Raw genomic sequence first — 17,246 nt, 5'->3', positions numbered from 1 at the left:
TCTATTTTTCTAGTTCTTGAAGTTGATGTGAATGCTGATTTATCTACTGTTTCAATGTTATTTTTCATTTTTTTGGGTTGTGGATACAATACCGGAACCTGTACCAGATATATCTTGAACTGATCCTGTACATGTCCATGCTATGTCCTCCCCCAGATACGGATCCATGAAGGATCCAAGATGTATTTGAGAAGGATTTGGATCTGATATGCAGTGGGTGTATCCCAGGATGAGGGGGAAAAGATCTGGTAACATAGTTCATAATACATCAATATTTTACATGTCTTTGATCTGGACCCGGGTATACTCATTGTCTTTGACCAGTTGCCACTGTCTTGTGTCATAGGCAGTAAAAGAGAAATAACTGCCAAATACTTTGAGAAGAAAAAAGAATATGATATTATTATGAATGTATGGACTCTATTAGTTGGTTAAGGTTTTGATGTAATACCTTGATATCTTCAATTAATATCTGGAGAAATTAAGCTAGACTGTTCGAGAGTGTTTGATTGCCAGTTGAGTAAATACAAGAATCCTCTCCTTTTGTTATTGATCGTGCTTCAAGTTCTAATATATGAATTTTTTTATCCAGCACTGCAAACCTTTACATCAGAGAGGCAATGGCAACAGAACTGCTGATTGGAAAGAATGATAATGTGGAAGGAGTACATACATTTTTTGGGGTTGATTTTCTTGCTTCTGCAGTTGTCTTGACAACAGGAACATTCATGAATGGAAAAATCTGGGTTGGTAGAGTATGTATGTCAGCTGGAAGAGCAGGCGAATCAGCATCTCAAGGGCTTACTGAAAATTTACAAGGTCTTGGTTTTGAAACTGATAGGTTAAAGACAGGAACACCTTCTCGTGTTGATTGTCGTACTGTTGACTTTTCAAGTTTGGAACGCCAACCAGGGGATGAACAGGTAGAACATTGCATTGGAATTTTGTTATTTGTTGATGATAACAGGATTGCTAAGTTTGTGTTGTTGATGTATATTATAGAAGTCTATGACTAAGAAGTCAATCTTTCTCTGAAATAGAAGTGAATATGTGTGTTGAATTGGATTTAACCAATGCTTGTTTCTTTTGTTAAAGATTAGAACTTTAAAAGAAGAAAGAGCACTGCCTTGCACTTCTTCCAAGCATGGTTATTTCTCTGCTTTAGATCTTGCAGCATTTTTGTTCCCAATGTAGAGATCAGATTGTTCTCTTTGGAAAACCTATCCATAGGTATCATTGTTCTCTTAATTGTTTATGGCTATTCAAATTTAATTATCTTATCTTTACATCAGATAGAAAAGAGCATCTGGCAAAGTACAGTTTTCTCCGACAAAATTATTTTAAATGAGACATGATGAACATGTTTGTTTCATACAGTAAAAAGTGAGTTATTGGCTTATTCGAAGAAGATTTTAGAAAGGGGAGTGCATATTCGTAGGGAAATTTCTCTGGACCAGCTTGGCAGTACCAATCCATATATCAGACCACACGTTCTCAGAGTGCTAGAGAGATCATCTCCAGACGATCTTAGAGTAGAGTACCTCCTGGCTGTCAGACTGCCTCCCAGTCCCAGAGGAGCAGCCAAAGATCCATTCATAGTTTCCTTATTTCGACCTTAGATGCTAGGAGTATCCCTTGTACATTCCCTCCCTGCCTTGGATCATACAGGCGGACCCCCTGATGGTTCCAGATGACACCAACAGCCAGCCAATGCCTTTGTTTTCCCCATTGGCCCTTGGCCATCACTCGCAGGAGATCCTGACATCATTTGCCTCATCATCTGATCTCTCTCTCTCTAACTCTCTCCCTCTGTTGACAGGTTCTTGAGTTGTCCAAACACATAGAGTATTCTATAACACTGTACCTTTGCCACATTTTTTCATACATTATACATATGTTCTGATGTTATATCTTGTAAGCTTCCTTCTTTAAATTATTTTCGACATTTCTAGGAGTTGTGCTTTGTAGTATACCCGGGGGAGGATAATATGGGGGACATAGAGGGTGCGATGTTCCTTTTTCTGGTGTTCTTTATGGATGGACTTTCAGGGTTGGAGGCAGACAGGTCACAGGTGTAGGTTTACTTTGAGAGAGAGAGAAGTGGTGTGCTCCTCTTGATGACATCTCTAACACAAGTGATATGAATGAGTTATATATAATTATGATTCATGAATAATGTAGGACTCTCTCCTTGTTCTAGATAGATAAGAGGTAAGGGAGGCTAACAATAGACATGTTGGCTAGTGCCCTTACAAGGAACATATAACAACACATGTAGGTGGGGAGACATTGATTTGTAGTCAGGAGGACTACAAACTAGGGGCAGGATCCTTGAGGTGCCCAAACTCTTGGATCATATCTGGCTATGGGAGCCCTTAACGACAGTAGCAGAATGGCAGATGTTGGGTGGAGCAAAGTGTAGTGGAGCATTAAGGCAGCGCTTGGGTGCAGAAATCTGAGGCAACGCGATAGAGGTTGCAACAGTGCGAGATGCATAGAGGTGTATGCAGCAGCGCAGTGGGAGCAGAGAGAGCATAGGATAGCAACATAGGAAGCTTCAGTTTCACAAGGCTTCCAGATTGACTGGGATGTCAGTATTTGGGAGAAGTCAATTACCTACTTCTTGATAACTGAGTTGCAGTGCAACAGTTAGTAGTGGCAGTGCTAGGGGCAACATGGGAAACATATTGAGAGGGAGTTGTAGTTACAAATGTAGCAGTGGCAGTGGCAGTGTCATGGGACACAGTACAAGATGCAATAGTGCAGATGATGTGAGGCAGGAGGCCAAGCATCAACACAGGTACCGGTGTGGAGAATCAATGTGATGTTTCAGTGATGGAGCATTACTAGAGCACATTCCTCACTAAGAGGGAGTGTTGATCAATGTTTTAAAAACTGGCCGTTTCGAAACCGAAACGGTCGAGTTGATCCGAGTTGATGCTGTTGGGAGTGACCCGGCCTTGGAAACGGTCCGGTTGGCCGAGTCACCCATGACTCGGCCAACCCGACCGTTTCCAATATGACTCGGCCGAGTCACAAAGGGACGGCCCTCCACACGTAAACAGCATTTAAAAATTGATTTTTTTGGGATTTTTAAATTGTTTAATGTTTGTTTTGGATCTCAAACTGTTATACCAACCACTGTCTTACTAGAGCTCTGCTATATCGTTATAAGTTGTGCATTATTGTCATGCATATGTATAGATTATATATATAGTATATACTGTGTCAACTATTATGTATAGATTACTGCTATGTTTAATATGTATACTGTTATGTAGGCTGTGTATACTATGTAAACAACCAAGTCAAGAGATCAAGTGTTGAATCAAGTTGTTGATGAGAAACTGCACTGTTCTCATTGGCGTGGTGCATTTATTTCTTGAAGTTACTCACTGATATACAAAGTGATTACTGCCACTGTCTTATAGTGAGAGTCAACAACATATATTGACAATCGGATGTCAATGTCTTGTAGAAGTTTCGTTTATGCAATAAGGTATCGTCCAAATTACAATTGAAATGTCAAACGATGCCCTGGATGAGGGCCTACTCTTGCACTCAACAGAATACCTAAGAGACTCAAAGTTACAAAACAAATTAATGCAAAAAGGACCTAAACAGTACTATGCTGCTGGTTATAAGGCCTAAAATCTGCAGTTAATATAACTTTTCCTCAAGCCCTACTACACATGTCCGAGCCCTAAACACTTTACTTGAGTCTTCAGTGCAAATGATTATCCACAGTCAAGCATAAGTCCTGTAGTTCATTGTTAGTGGATGTCGAGTTCTTTGGAGCAGGTCTGTAATAAAATTCTGGGTGTGCAATTGAAAAGGAATCCCAACCGAATCACAAGGGAAAAAGGAAGAGAACAGATCTTAAGGATAAAATAACCCTAGAGTCTAGACTCAAGGTAAAACAACACCAGCGGATCAAAAATACAATAAAGTTCTGAAATTATACTCAAAGAATTACCCAAACAAATTCCATTGGAACACACAAAGGAATACAAATTGAAAATTTGAAACCCTTACCTTGACACCTATAGCTACTGTATTTTTTTTTCACTGTTCTGATGATGATGATCCAGAGATTGGTCGAGATGATCTTGGCTCCTCTGGCAGTAGCTACTAGCTAGTAGTAGTGTAGCTGCTAGCAGTGCTGCAGTAGTACTAGTATTGGAGTCTGGTCACCATCACAATTTACTTTTGTTGTAGAGGCCATTTCTAGCCTCCTTGGTTATTTGTATTTTGTTTTGAGTCTTTGATCATGTATGACAGTTGACTATGTAATTGTATTGCCATTGGGTACCATTTTGATATAATGGATTGGTTCATGAGCCTACTTTGATCATATGTTGTCTTCCATCTATATTATAATGCTGTGTGTTTGGAAACATGAATGAAAATCTTTAAAATTATGTTTAAAATATTTAAAATTATGTTTTTTAATAAAAAAAACAAATATTTAATGTATTTTTTACAACGACCGAGTCATTGAAATCGAGCCGGCCGAGTCATTACCGTTTCGGAGTCGGAGTCGGAGTCGATCCTCGGCCGAGTCGGAGTCGATCCTCGGCCGAGTCGGAGTCGGAGTCGGAGTTTTAAAACATTGGTGTTGATTAGTGGTAGCATCAGATGTTCTCTAACCATAAAAATTGGTGAAGAGGCTAAGGCACATAAGATCTCCAAGACCTAGAAATGGTTTGGGGAAATTCCACTCGGTTGGAGAGATATTAAAATAATTAATATTTTTAATGGGGTTTCTAAGTCTAAACTTAGGAAAATTATTAATGGGTATTAATATAAAATTGGGTGAGAATGTTCTAAATGACATGGATCAAGCCAAATCTAATCTTAGTCGTTGATTAGAGACTTAATCTCGGCCATTGAAGACTCAACAGGAAAAGTATAAGAGGAGACTTGAGGGTCAGTTGGAGATACACCAAATTGATTAGTCAATTTGATTTTCTGGAGCGACGTCTTGCTGAGAGAATCGAGTTAGTGGTCTGTTGCCGCGAGGGGCAGTTCGGCATGAGGTCGAGAATACATAGTAGAGGCAGAGATAGTGCCAGAGAGACAACGCAAAGCTTGAAGAGGTTGACGCAGAGGCAAATGGGAGCTACGCAGAGGCTGAAGAGGCCAACGTGGGTGAAGCATAGGGTCTGGGAGCCGATGTAGGGAGCCAAGTAGCTGCGCAGAGGCTTCAGTAGCTGCGCAGAGGCTAGCAGAGCTGACACAGGGCCAAGAGGCAGTGCTAGGTGATTTTCGTGGGGCAGACTGAGTGTGGGTGAGCCGAGAAGGGTGACAGAGTCCCTATAGAGTGATGCAGAGCAACAAAGAAGCTTGGAGCAGCTTTTGCTGTCCAACTAAGGAGCTACAATTGTTGCTGTGAGATCGTTCATCCAGTGATTGATCAGCTGAAATATCTGTCTCCGAGGAGAGGTACTACTGCCAAGGCCATTCTCTGTTGGGTGAGCCATTTCTGGCACCCTAGATGTATTCAAAAACTGCATAATAATAAAACCCTCATATCTGCTGCACTGGTTTCTCTGCATTGGGTTTTTCCGAGGACGATTGTCCAAAAATAACGGTGTCCCTTGTGTGTTTGTATCAGTTATTTCAATCGCTGTTCTGTATATGAGTTAAGGTTTCATTTGTGTTTATTTTTAGTATTTATATTTATAAATAGCTTGTTAATGAAAAGAATAAGTAGGAGAAAATAAACCAGATAATGCAGTAGGGATTTCTAACGTGTTAGACTTAGAAATTTCAACATGGTATCAGAGGATTGCAGTTCACAGGAAGACTGAAGGCACTAGTAGTAATCTGAAGAATTTGCAGCAGTAGCAGCTGTCCCGAGAGACAATGCTCTGCCAGAGCAGAAGCAATAGAGAAGAAGTGAGGCAGAGGGCCTACATCATCATTTCGAGCCAGGAGGATGGTCAGCGTAGAGGTAGAGGGGCAGATCAGACCTACGCAGTGCCCGGTCATCTTTCTCAGCCAGGAAGGATTGACGCTGTGGCCAGGAGGAGCAGATTTTGCCATTGTTGGGATTGCGCAGAGCCTAAAAGGCTCAGTTTCTTCAGTTGTCGGGGCTTGAGGAGTTGTGGGTAGATTGTGATTGAGAAGTTGGTGGGGTGTTGTTTCTGTCAGTGCAGAACAATACCTAAGGGGATAAAACCAAGGTAGAGGAAGTCGCCACCTTCACGGATTTCTAGCCAAGAAATCCAGATCCAAGTTGCAGTTGCAAGGAGGATTGGAGAGGAGCGGTTCGACATTTGGCGGGAGGATTTCCAGGAGGGAAATTAGGACTCAGAGGGAGATTTCCAAGAGGGAAGTCGAAACTCAAAGGGAGTACAGAAGAGGAGCGGAAATTTGGGTACCAGAGGACAAGTGGTTCCCTAAGGCTTTGATCTTTGGCCTAGGGAAAAGTGTCCAAATTTATTTGTACTTTTCTCCTAAAGTGACTTTATAAGTGGTAAAGTTATATTCTAATTTAAAGGTGACTTTATTAAAGTCAATGAAGAATTAGAAAGTGAAAAAGTGACTATGGATATAAAAGGTTAAATGGATCTTTATTTAAGTGGGTGAGTTAAAAAATAGAAAGTGAGAATTAAATGCACATTTATTCTCATCCCTAGATCTAAATGAATCTCAACCATTAGATCTTAGGGTAACTCAAAAGGTCATTTAGAGAAGAAAAGGAGAAGAGAAGAGGAAAATATCATTCATTCTTTCATGAGCATTTGAGAGAAAGAGAAGAGAGAGCAAGGAGAAAATTTCTGAGTAGTGAGAAAGTGAAGGAGAGCAACAAGAATACATTTTAGCAAATCTGGACAACATTTATTGGGACGCTTCCCAAGGAAAAATCATACAACAGGAGAAAGGCACAGAAATCGAGGAAGAGGGACAATACATAAATCAAGGAAGAGGGACAGTAGCAAGGGCACAAATTTCGAGGTAGTTGTACTGCTGAAATTTGTACAGTCCGTACAATGCATACAAGTTTTGGGCACATTTTTCGAGGTAGGCCTTATAGCATTTAATGCTGTCAAAATTTTTGTTTTGGTTGTTTGTTGATTGGCATGATTTTCGAGGAGAGTTCAAGCACGGAAATCGAGATAAGTTGTAATTTGTGGTTGCTGGAAATTTTACTGTGTATTTCAGTGTCTCTATAAAAGCCTTTTCAGAAATAAAGAGGAGCTCTCAAACTGGTTTTCCCCAAGAGTTGTAGGGGGTTTTTCCAAGGTCACATTGACCGAAAATCACTGTGTGGCTGTCATAATTTTGCTGTGTTTTATTTTTGTAATTTCAGCGGTTGTGAAATCTCTAAATTTGTGTTTTCAGAAAAGTATTTTCATTTCCATATTTTAGAGTTTTTATCATGCTTGGATTTAAAAATAAAAGCATGGAGTGATAAGGAAAACTGATAACCGGAGTGGGGGTTGAAATTTCTTCAAATGGTAGTGAACAAACTGAGGGATCAGGACAGGTTGGACGGGGATTTCAACTTTGTCATCTGGAAGGCCAGGATTGTAATATTCCTAATTAGCCATGGCTAATTGGAATATTCGATTTTGTTTATTTTTGCCTTCTATAGTTATTATGAATAAAAAAGGTGAGGGAAAGGGGGTCATGACTCACCTTTAGAATAAAAGTCGCTTCCTAGTAGCACAACGTTGTGACTTAAAGGGGAGCCAAGGGGGCCAAAGGGGGACGCAGTGATGGAGCCCACGCAGACACTTGGAGGGACTGCGCAGAAGGGACGAAACACGTGGCAAGAGAGGAATTACACTGGAGAAGGTGGGCCTTGGGATTGAGAGAGGCAAAGGCTATGAAAGAAAGAGTATCATCCTCATTTTGGCCATCAGTTATGAGAATTTGAGATAGTCACTTCGACTTAGAGCACGCTGGCTGTTTAGCTAGTCTGCAACACTGTTTAGTGCATTGAGTGTCTCTGTTCGGAGATCTCACCCTTAGCCCCGGGGGACTTCGAGTGCCTGCTCGGGCAAGGTATTTCCATTAGCATTTCAGCAGTAGTTTCATCAGCATTTTGGCAGGAGGATTGAGCACCTTGGAGGACTGCGCAACACTGAGAGGGATGACGCAGTTCTTTCTGGCAGGAGTTCTGGATTGAGGGTTTGCAGTAGGATTTGTGCTGGGAGATTGAGTAGGGGATTAGCCCTTGCATATTGGAGAGTTCTGGCAGAGGTTTTAGGTAGATTTCTGGAGGGTTTCATTCAGTGGCAGCGCAGAGCATTGAGGCACTACGCAGAACCCCAAGGGGGTAATTTTCGGGGGTTGGCTATTCCAGGAAAGCTTTCTGGGTTTTTATGGGTTTCTTGAGTAGAGTCCGATTCCAAAGTTTCAACATTTTCCGAGGGGAACAGCCCCAAATCCTCATTTGATTTCCAGCAGCAGCAACAACACGATAGTTCACTAGCAGCTTCCACACAGTTCTGAGAGAGGCCATTCCTTTGCTATTCTGAGTATATTTCTTCACTTGCCTTGTGCAAGTCGAGGTGCCATCCTTCTGATCACCTCCTGTACTCATTCTCTTGTTCAGTATAATAAGATGGCTTAACATTTCTCTCTGCATTTCTTGAGTATCTGCTTATCTTGCACATTTATATTATTATATATTGCACCTCTGTTATTTTTATCATTTTGAGTTTCCCGGTTATTATATCATTTGTACGTATTTGGTTGGAGATTACTGGGGTTTTGGAGAATATCTCTGAAACGGGATATTACAAGGATCCTGGCAATCCTGGATTGACATTGCATCAAGGACTTTGCGTTGAGAACCGTGGCTATTCCAGTCGACCCAGTTGAGAATGAAAAGTATGAGGATGCAATGGCGAGGGCAAAGTGCATGATCCTAGACGGGGTCAAAGACCATGTCATACCACATATTGCTAAAAAGAACACAACAAAGGAGATGTGGGATACTTTGATAACCTTGTATCAAGGCACTTCCGTGCAGTGAGCGATGCTATTGGAGAATCAACTGCGATCGTATCAGATGCAGAAGGGAGAGCAGATAGATCCGTTCCTCAGATTGCAGGAGATTTGTGACTAACTTATTTCCGTGGGGTCTACATCTGATCCGAAGTTCATGGTGAGGACCGCCTTGAATGTAGTCTTCGAGGAGTGGGAGACATTTGTCCAAAGTATTTGGGGCAGGGCTACTCTTCTAGGATGGGAGGAGATATGGGCAGCTCTTCGCCAAGAAGAGATCAGGAGGTTGACCAAGGCGGAGAGTAGTGGAAAGGGAAGTCAAATCAAAAAAGTGGAGGATGCGTCTCTAGCATCTGCGGGACAACAAGGGAAGAGGAAGAAGAAGGACATCTCCAAGGTGAAGTGCTTCCATTGTGGGGAGATGGGTCATTATGCATCCTAGTGTCCCAGAAAGAAAAGCAAGGGAGAGGCTTCCGACTCCAAGGCAGCTCCAGCTAAGGCGGAGAAATAGGTCAAGACTGATGATGATTGTGCCATGAGTGCTCATGCACCTCTAGAGAAGAGGTGGGGAGAGACCGAGTTATAGTCAGGAGGACTACAAACTAGGGGCAGGATCCTTGAGGTGCCCAAATTCTTGGATCATATTCGGCTACGAGAGCCCTTAATGACAATAGCAGAATGGTAGATGTCAGGTGGAGCAAAGTGTAGTGGAGCAGCAAGGCAACGCTTGGGTGCAGAAATCTGAGACAACGCGGTAGAGGTTGCAGCCTTGCGAGAGGCACAAAGGTGTATGCAACAATGCAGTGGGAGCAGAGGGAGCACAGGATAGCAACAGAGGCAGCTTCAATTTAACAAGGCTTCCAGACTGACTGGGATGTCAATGTTTGGGAGAAGTCAATTACCTACTTCTTGGTAGCTGAGTTGTAGTGCAGCAATTAGCAGTGGCAGTGCTAGGGGCAACATATTGGGAGGGAGATACAATTACAGATGTAGCAATCGCAGTGGCAGTGTCACGGGCAGCAGTAGTGCAGATGATGTGAGTCAGCAAGCCAAGCATCAACACAGTTACCGGTGTGGAGAATCAGTGTGATGTTTCGTTGATGGAGCATTACTAGAGCACATTCTTCGCTAAGGAGTGTTGATTTGTGGTGGCATCGGATGTGCTCTAGCCATGAAAATTTGTGGAGAGGCTAAGGCACATAATATTTCCAAGACCCATAAATGGTTTGGGGAAATTCCAATCGGTTGGAGAGATATTAAAATAATTAATATCTTTAATGGGGTTCTTAAGTCTAAACTCTAGAAAATTAAAATATTAATGGGTATTAATATAAAATTGGGTGAGAATGTTCTAAATGACATGGATCAAGCCGAATTTAATCTTAGCTGTTGATTAGGGACTTAATCTCGGTCAGTTGGAGATACACCAAATTGATCAGTCAGTTCGATTTTCTAGAGCGGGGTCTTGCTGAGAGAATCTAGCTAGTGATTTGTTGCAGTGAGGGGTAGTTCGGCATGAGGTCGAGAATACATAGCAGAGAGGCAGAGATAGTGACAGAGAGACAACGCAAAGCCTGGAGAGGCTGACGCAAAGGCAATTGGGATCTATGTAGACGCTGAAGATGCCAACATGGGTGAAGCAGAGGGTCTGAGAGCTGACAGAGAGAGCCAAGGGGCTGACGTAGAGGCTTCAGTAGCTGCACAAAGGCTAGCAGAGTTGACATAGGGTCAAGAGGTAGCGTTGGGTGATTTTTGTAGGGCACACTGAGTGCTGGTGAGCCGGGAAGGGTGACGCAGTCCCTGCAGAGTGACGCAGAGATGCTTGGAGCAGCTTTTGATGTCCAGCTAAGGAGCTGCAATTGTTGCCGTGGGATTGTTCATCTGGTGATTGATCAACCGGAATATCTGTCTCCGAGGAGAGGTACTACTGCCGAGCCCATTCTTTGTTGGGTGAGCCATTTCTCGCACCCTAGATGTATTCAGAAACTGCGTAATAATAAAACCCTCATATCTGCTACACCGGTTTTCCCGCATTGGGTTTTTCCGGGAACGATTGTCCAAAAATAATGGTGTCCCTTGTGTGTTTGTCTCAGTTATTTTAGCTGCTGATCTATATATGAGTTAAGGCTGCATTTGTGTTTATTTTCAGTGTTTATATTTATAAATAACTTGTTAATGAAAAGAACAAGTAGGAGAAAATAAACTAGATAATGCAGTAGGGATTTCTAACGTGTCATACTTAGAAATTTCAATAGGGATCTCCCTTCATGATTGTTGTGTCTAGGACTATATTGCTGAAGAAAGATGTCGACATCAATTTCAGAGCTGGGCGAAGGTTTCTCAACTAAGTAAGGCCGAGAGGGGGATGCAAATTTCTTGTTGAATGAGAAACAAACGCTGGCCCAGGTCCCTAGCACTTCAGACCTGATGTATTTTGCAATCAGGAGATTGAATTTATTGATTTTCTGAGCCAACATTCGATTGCTTAATAAGGCCGATTGCATCTTGCAGAGTTCTGAAGATTGCATTTGTTAATTTTGTAGCTGAGGGGCTGTGATTACTGTAATAACGAGATGTGACTATACAAAGGTGTATATCAGTCAGAAGGGAGCACAAGTTGTCCAATTGCTGAAGGTGTCCTATAAGTTTGTGGCTGTAGCAGAGGTTAAAGAGCAGAGAATTGGATGGGTCATTCTCCTATATTCCATGTTGCTGAAGTAAACTCCAAGCCTGAGCATTGTATTAAAGCCACAACTATCTCGAACTTGTGAGCCAATGGAGTCGGAGCTCAAGATATACTTGTAGCAGAGCACTGCATGAGAAGGTCAAAACATCAATAACTTCAGACTGTCCGTGGACATAGTCACTGTGTGTGGGAGCAATATTGACTTGCCTGTGCATGCATTTTGGGCATGATTAAAAGCTGTTATAGTGAGACACTCATACAATGTAGTGGCTTAATCTGGAAACGCCTTGATTCTGCATTTGGTCACCAAATTGGAGGGTGCCTAGCTGATCGTCATTCCAGGTTCCATCGTTCTTTTCTATTCCATGTACCCTTTATATTTCAAAAGCTGCTTGTGCGATGTTATTGTGTAAATTTCTGGGTCTGGGTCAAATATAAGTAGCATCAGTCTATTTTTGAAGTTTTTTGGTATATACATCAATTGTATTGGGAACAAAAATCAAGAAACAGTTACAGCATGATCACCATCTAACTGTTGGACAAAGCACCCCAAAAATGAACACATCCAACACACTTGGGAAGTCATTGGTAAAGCAGGGGCATTTTTTTTCAAGGGAATACTACAATCAGAGTTGTTAAAGGGCAGATTATCTTAAGTATAGGGCTGGACTGTTAGAATTGGTCAGTCTTATGTTGACAGTAAATGTGTGGCTGAGTGAGAAGTCCATGTATTGAGTCAAATACTGTTGCAATGGTCAGTAAATGTCCTAAGTGGTGAGCAAAATTGGTTGCTAGAGTATGTCAATGTTTTTACATGCTACTGTAGTAGCCTTTTATTGTCATTTGTTGACTAATTGTAACTGAACTGACCTTATTTCCATATATGTTATTAACAATGGAGTATTTAAAACATCTCATACACCAACACAGTGGTCCCTCAATGGGCTGCAATATAGATCAAAAAACAAAATTGGCCAGCAGACCTTTCTCAAAAGAGATCCATGCCATTCTTAACCATGAGCAGCCAAGAGATTTGCAGAAGAAGCCAGAAATAGGACACAAAATCTTTGCACTTGGGACTGATTTGAAACACATGAGGGTCACAGTGAAAGCCCTTTTCAAACTGGACGAACTAGACTCACTCCTTTCCAAGGTGGGTCAGTCGGAGGGGAAGAAGCTAAGTTGGGCTTTAAAACCTGCCATGCTTTCTCTCATACAACACAAGTTCTTGGAGAAGCCTTGTGAAGGGGTTAGACTTCCAGTTGCATCTTGTCTCAGTAACAACATGAGACTAACTGCCCCAATAGATCCTTACAATGATAATGTTATGAGGAGATTTTTCAGATTGATAATAGAAACTTTCCAGGACTTGGACAACAGTGCAGGCTCTACCTTTGGGAAGAAGCTTGAGATTCTAGAAATCATGGCCATGGTTAGATCTTATGACATCATGCTTGATTGGGGGTGCGATAACTTGATCCATCAGATGTTCCAATGTTTCTTTAACATTAAGAAACATCACACTGAGGCGGTCAAAGAAAACATGTTGTCTATTTTGTCTTCAGTTATGGGAGATTGTGATGCCATTTGCAGGTAGTTGCGGGCTAGATTGTTGACCATTTGGAGGAGAGAACAACTGGTTTCACCTCTTGCTTATGAACTGGACAAAAGGTTGGTTGAGAAAAACATTGGCTTGTTCAGGAGACAATTGACTAGGGAGGAGTTTCTCAAGTTTGGTGGATCATGCAGCAAGAATGGGATGAGGAGGAAGGGTCTTTGCTTCATTTGCAAGGGACCTTGGGGACTTGATCACTCATGCTTGAGTAACACTGAGGGGATGATAGAGGTAGAGCAAGAGGAGATTCCTTCTGCCTCTCAGGGTGAGGATTCTTCTTTGGATGAGTCCATGGGTTCATTTGAGGATGCCTCTAAGGAGCATGAGTCATGTGGAGTTGTTAACAACAGGCCAAATTTATATTCAGGTGTGTATGGTGAGCAGTCAATGGACCCTATGGGAGTCACCAGTGATGATTCAACATGAGCAGCGTATGGTGGAGCATGAGTCGGCTGAGGAGGATGATGTGCACAGTATGCCTGATGAGCCTTTTGGGGTGAGCTCGTTGGAGGCTCATATTGAGCCTGTGATGGAGGAGGATGGACAACCACCCTGGGGGTCAACCATTGATGAGGAGCAGACAAATGTACAAACACCTAGCAGGGTGGTAGTATTTGTAGACACTTGTCCTCAGGAGGTGTTGGAGGCTGATAGGGTAGTTTTGCAGGAGGCTAGTAGACGACAGGAGCACAGAGTTTCTGATCAGAGGAGGGAGGAGTTGTTGGAGATGGTGGTGCATCCATCTTTGGGCCTACCCATTGATGCAGTGCAGATAGGTGCAGTGGCAGTTGGTAGAGCTGCAGTATTTCCAGGCTGCAACCCTCTCCAAGAGTACATAGACAGGGCTTGTAGCACATCTTTGCCACATTTTCCTATTATTGAGAGAGGGGGAGGTTTCCTTAGACAAATCTTGTGGATTGACCATATAGAGCATCCTAAGTTGAGCAGGGACCCATATAAGCCTAGCAGACTTGTTTCTTACATAGGTGTCCATGGATTGGATTGGCGAGAGATCATGAGTTGGTACCCTATTGATGGAGTATCATTTTTAGTCAGGAGAATTGCAGTGCAGGAGCCCTTAGATGTGAGGGATACTACATGCTCTAGTTGGCAGCAGGATGTAGGCTGGCCACTCATTAGTATTTCAGCACAGCATCAACATGGTGAGATTGACCTTGGTCTATGCCAAGGGTTGGATTGGAGAGAGGTGATGAGTTGGTATGCGGTGGATAGAGCAACACTCGTGATTGGAGTTATAGCACAATAGGAGCCATGGAGCATTGATGCTTTTTCTTGGTGGCATTGGGGTCCAGGAGGATCGGTTGATGACAGGTTCAATCAGGGGATGGTTTGGGATCCGAGCATTGAGGGGTCCATTCATGGTGGGTTGACACAGAGGCAGAGCATCACCCAATGGTTCATATGGGATCTGGGCATTGGGTCTTAGTTGCATTGGGCCACTAGATTGGTCCACAGGTTGGGATTGCTTGTGGGCAAGCAATATTGGGGTGGGAGGATTTGTAATGATCCTTTTTCTGGTGTTTCTTATGGCATGGATAGGATGGACTTTCAGAGTTGGGGGCAGATAGGTCACATATGTAGGTTGGCATCCTCAACGGGCCCTGGGGCTTTTGGAGGGGTCTTGAGGGGTTTTTATGAGGTCTGATGGCATTTGCTTGGTATATTCCATCATCTGCATAGTTTGCCTTTCGTTCCGTGGCATTCCAACAACTTTCAAAAAACAGAGTTATTAATGGGCCTGACTCAATTAATTACGCTTAAGGTGGCATTTCGAGAGGATTACTTGGCAGAACCAATGTTGCATGAAGCGGGGACGAAATGGGGACATTTTTTGGAAACGGGGACGAGGAAGCATCATTTTCCAAAAATCTAGGAACCGAAGCATTTCGGAAGCATCTACTATATATATATATATATATTTTATTTTTTATTTTTTTGCATTGATATTAAAAAAACATCCAAAATACCAAATTAGTTGTAGAAGACATGAAAACATGCATATTTTTACATAAATCAAGATAGATATGGCATCCATTGTATATCAATGATTAATCATTCCAGCATCAACCATCTACAATCTAGATTCCTCTTCTCTTGTCTAACCTTTGCCTCTACTTCAATTCTATAGGGATTTTAGTCAACATTGCCTAATTTTGATCAAACAGCTTAATCCAAGCCTTATAATATGGTAGAGAAAGCTTAACATGCTTGATCAATGATTTTGACTTGAGTGAAGGGTACATAATTGCTAAGGCCATGACAAAAGAGTTCAACAATCAATAACACCAACACTGGGGGGGGGGTACATATAGGGCTTGTTGCTCTTGATTAAATGCCAATCACATGCCCTCATACATGATATAATCCAATGAAACGCCACAATCCCATTGATCCTGAAAACTGTTAAGTCTACTGAATTTTGAATGGGATATGAAATTCTATTTTCTCCATATGAAGTTCGATGAGGTTGGAACCACTCTCAAACATCCTGAGTCATTTCATGGTAATGTTAAAAATTTAAGTAAAAGGATGGAAATGAAAGATAAAGGAGAATGTCACTTTTATTTTAAGAATTTAACATTACCATTAGGGAGCGCCTTGGGAGTATTCAGAAAGTGTAGTTCCTCACAGAACAGTTCGAAATTCCCAAAAACAAAAAAATCCCTGCAAAACCGTCCACCTTCTCTTGGATTTGCTCGTGATCCATGGTGGGTACATGCTCGAACCTCCATGGATCCGCACCCGATCCTTTCTGGATCTGCGGATCGGGAAATAGGAACTGTGGATCGGGTAGTAGGAGCCACGGATCGGGGCCCCACGAATCTATTTTTGCAGGAACTGCCAAAAAAAGACGATCCATGGATCCGATTTTCCGATCCGCAGTTCCGCCGAAGGATCGGTGGTGAATCCGTACGGGACGCGGATCTGCCTTTGGATCCTTGGGGAGGGGACAATTCCTGCAACACTGGGCAGAAAACCTTAGTGTAAACCTTATATGTTTTTTTTATGTTTTTAATATCTAATTCACTATAGAGATATACCTCTAATTCATTATTCTACATCTTTTTGTTGACATATATGTATCAAAATATAAAAAATATATGTTTTTAATATCTAATTCACTATAGAGATATATGTTTTTAATATCTAATTCACTATAGAGATATACCTCTAATTCATTATTCTACATCTTTTTGTTGACATATATGTATCAAAATATAAAAAATATATGTATTATATAAAAACGTTCCGGGATTCGCTCCCAAACCGGGAGCTTCTGAAAATGTCGCTCCCGCTCCCCGCTTCCACTCCCGCTCCCAAGTAACACTGGTTAAGCTAATTTCTGCAAAGTTAGCAAAATATCCCATTCGTGACATTACATTGGTTCTTTACGGAACTGGCCGGTTCGGTACCAAACCGGCCCAGACCGGTTTCGCTAGTCCGCGGGTCCCATGGCCATGCGGCTAGGCAGTTAAAAAAATCGTTTATTTTAGTTTTTTGATTTTGATTTTATTTTATTGGTTTCTCTATTTTTTAAACCTAATCTAGCCCCCCTAAAAGCTATTTAAACACCCCCACCCCCTCTATTTTACTCACACTATTCATTCGAGAATCTTGCAATTCTTGAGCTGAGTTCGGTGAGGAGAATTTGGAGAGTTTTTTGCAGGGTTGTTCTGAGGGAGACTTTTTGCAGATTTGAAGAGCTGTTGGGTTGGAAGATTTTTGAGCTACTTCAAAGATTTATTTTTTCTCAGAGATCTTTGGATTTTCTTCAGTGGATTTTGCAACTGGTGGAAGAATTTATTTTTATTTTCTTGGGGTTGCTACATAGCTGATTTTGGAGCTAATTTTCTCCAAAATATTTAGAGGGTAAATCAAGAAAATTTCTGCTCTTTTTTTTGTTCTATTTTTCTCCAAAAATCAATGATTTTTTTCATAAAAATTACAAACCACAGTGTT

General features: G+C 41.8%; 1 protein-coding gene across 3 annotated transcripts in view; it reads left to right on the top strand.

The window, feature by feature from the left end:
• Window positions 1-17,246, top strand: part of LOC149204584 (uncharacterized) — a 403,576-nt gene that overhangs the window by 194,511 nt on the left and 191,819 nt on the right. For all 3 annotated transcript variants that reach the window (XM_089394759.1, XM_089394761.1, XM_089394760.1), the window contains exon 5: window positions 593-923. In XM_089394759.1, the coding sequence (XP_089250885.1) occupies window positions 593-923 (331 nt within the window). The remainder of the gene's footprint in view (window positions 1-592; window positions 924-17,246) is intronic.

The sequence above is a fragment of the Pinus tabuliformis genome, chromosome 1_2 (assembly GCF_031772625.1).
Source record: "Pinus tabuliformis cultivar Carrire ecotype Pingquan chromosome 1_2, CPIR1, whole genome shotgun sequence".
NCBI classification, from domain to species: Eukaryota; Viridiplantae; Streptophyta; class Pinopsida; order Pinales; family Pinaceae; genus Pinus; species Pinus tabuliformis.
Note: the sequence above shows the minus strand (reverse complement) of the source record. Positions and strands in the feature narration are given on the sequence as shown.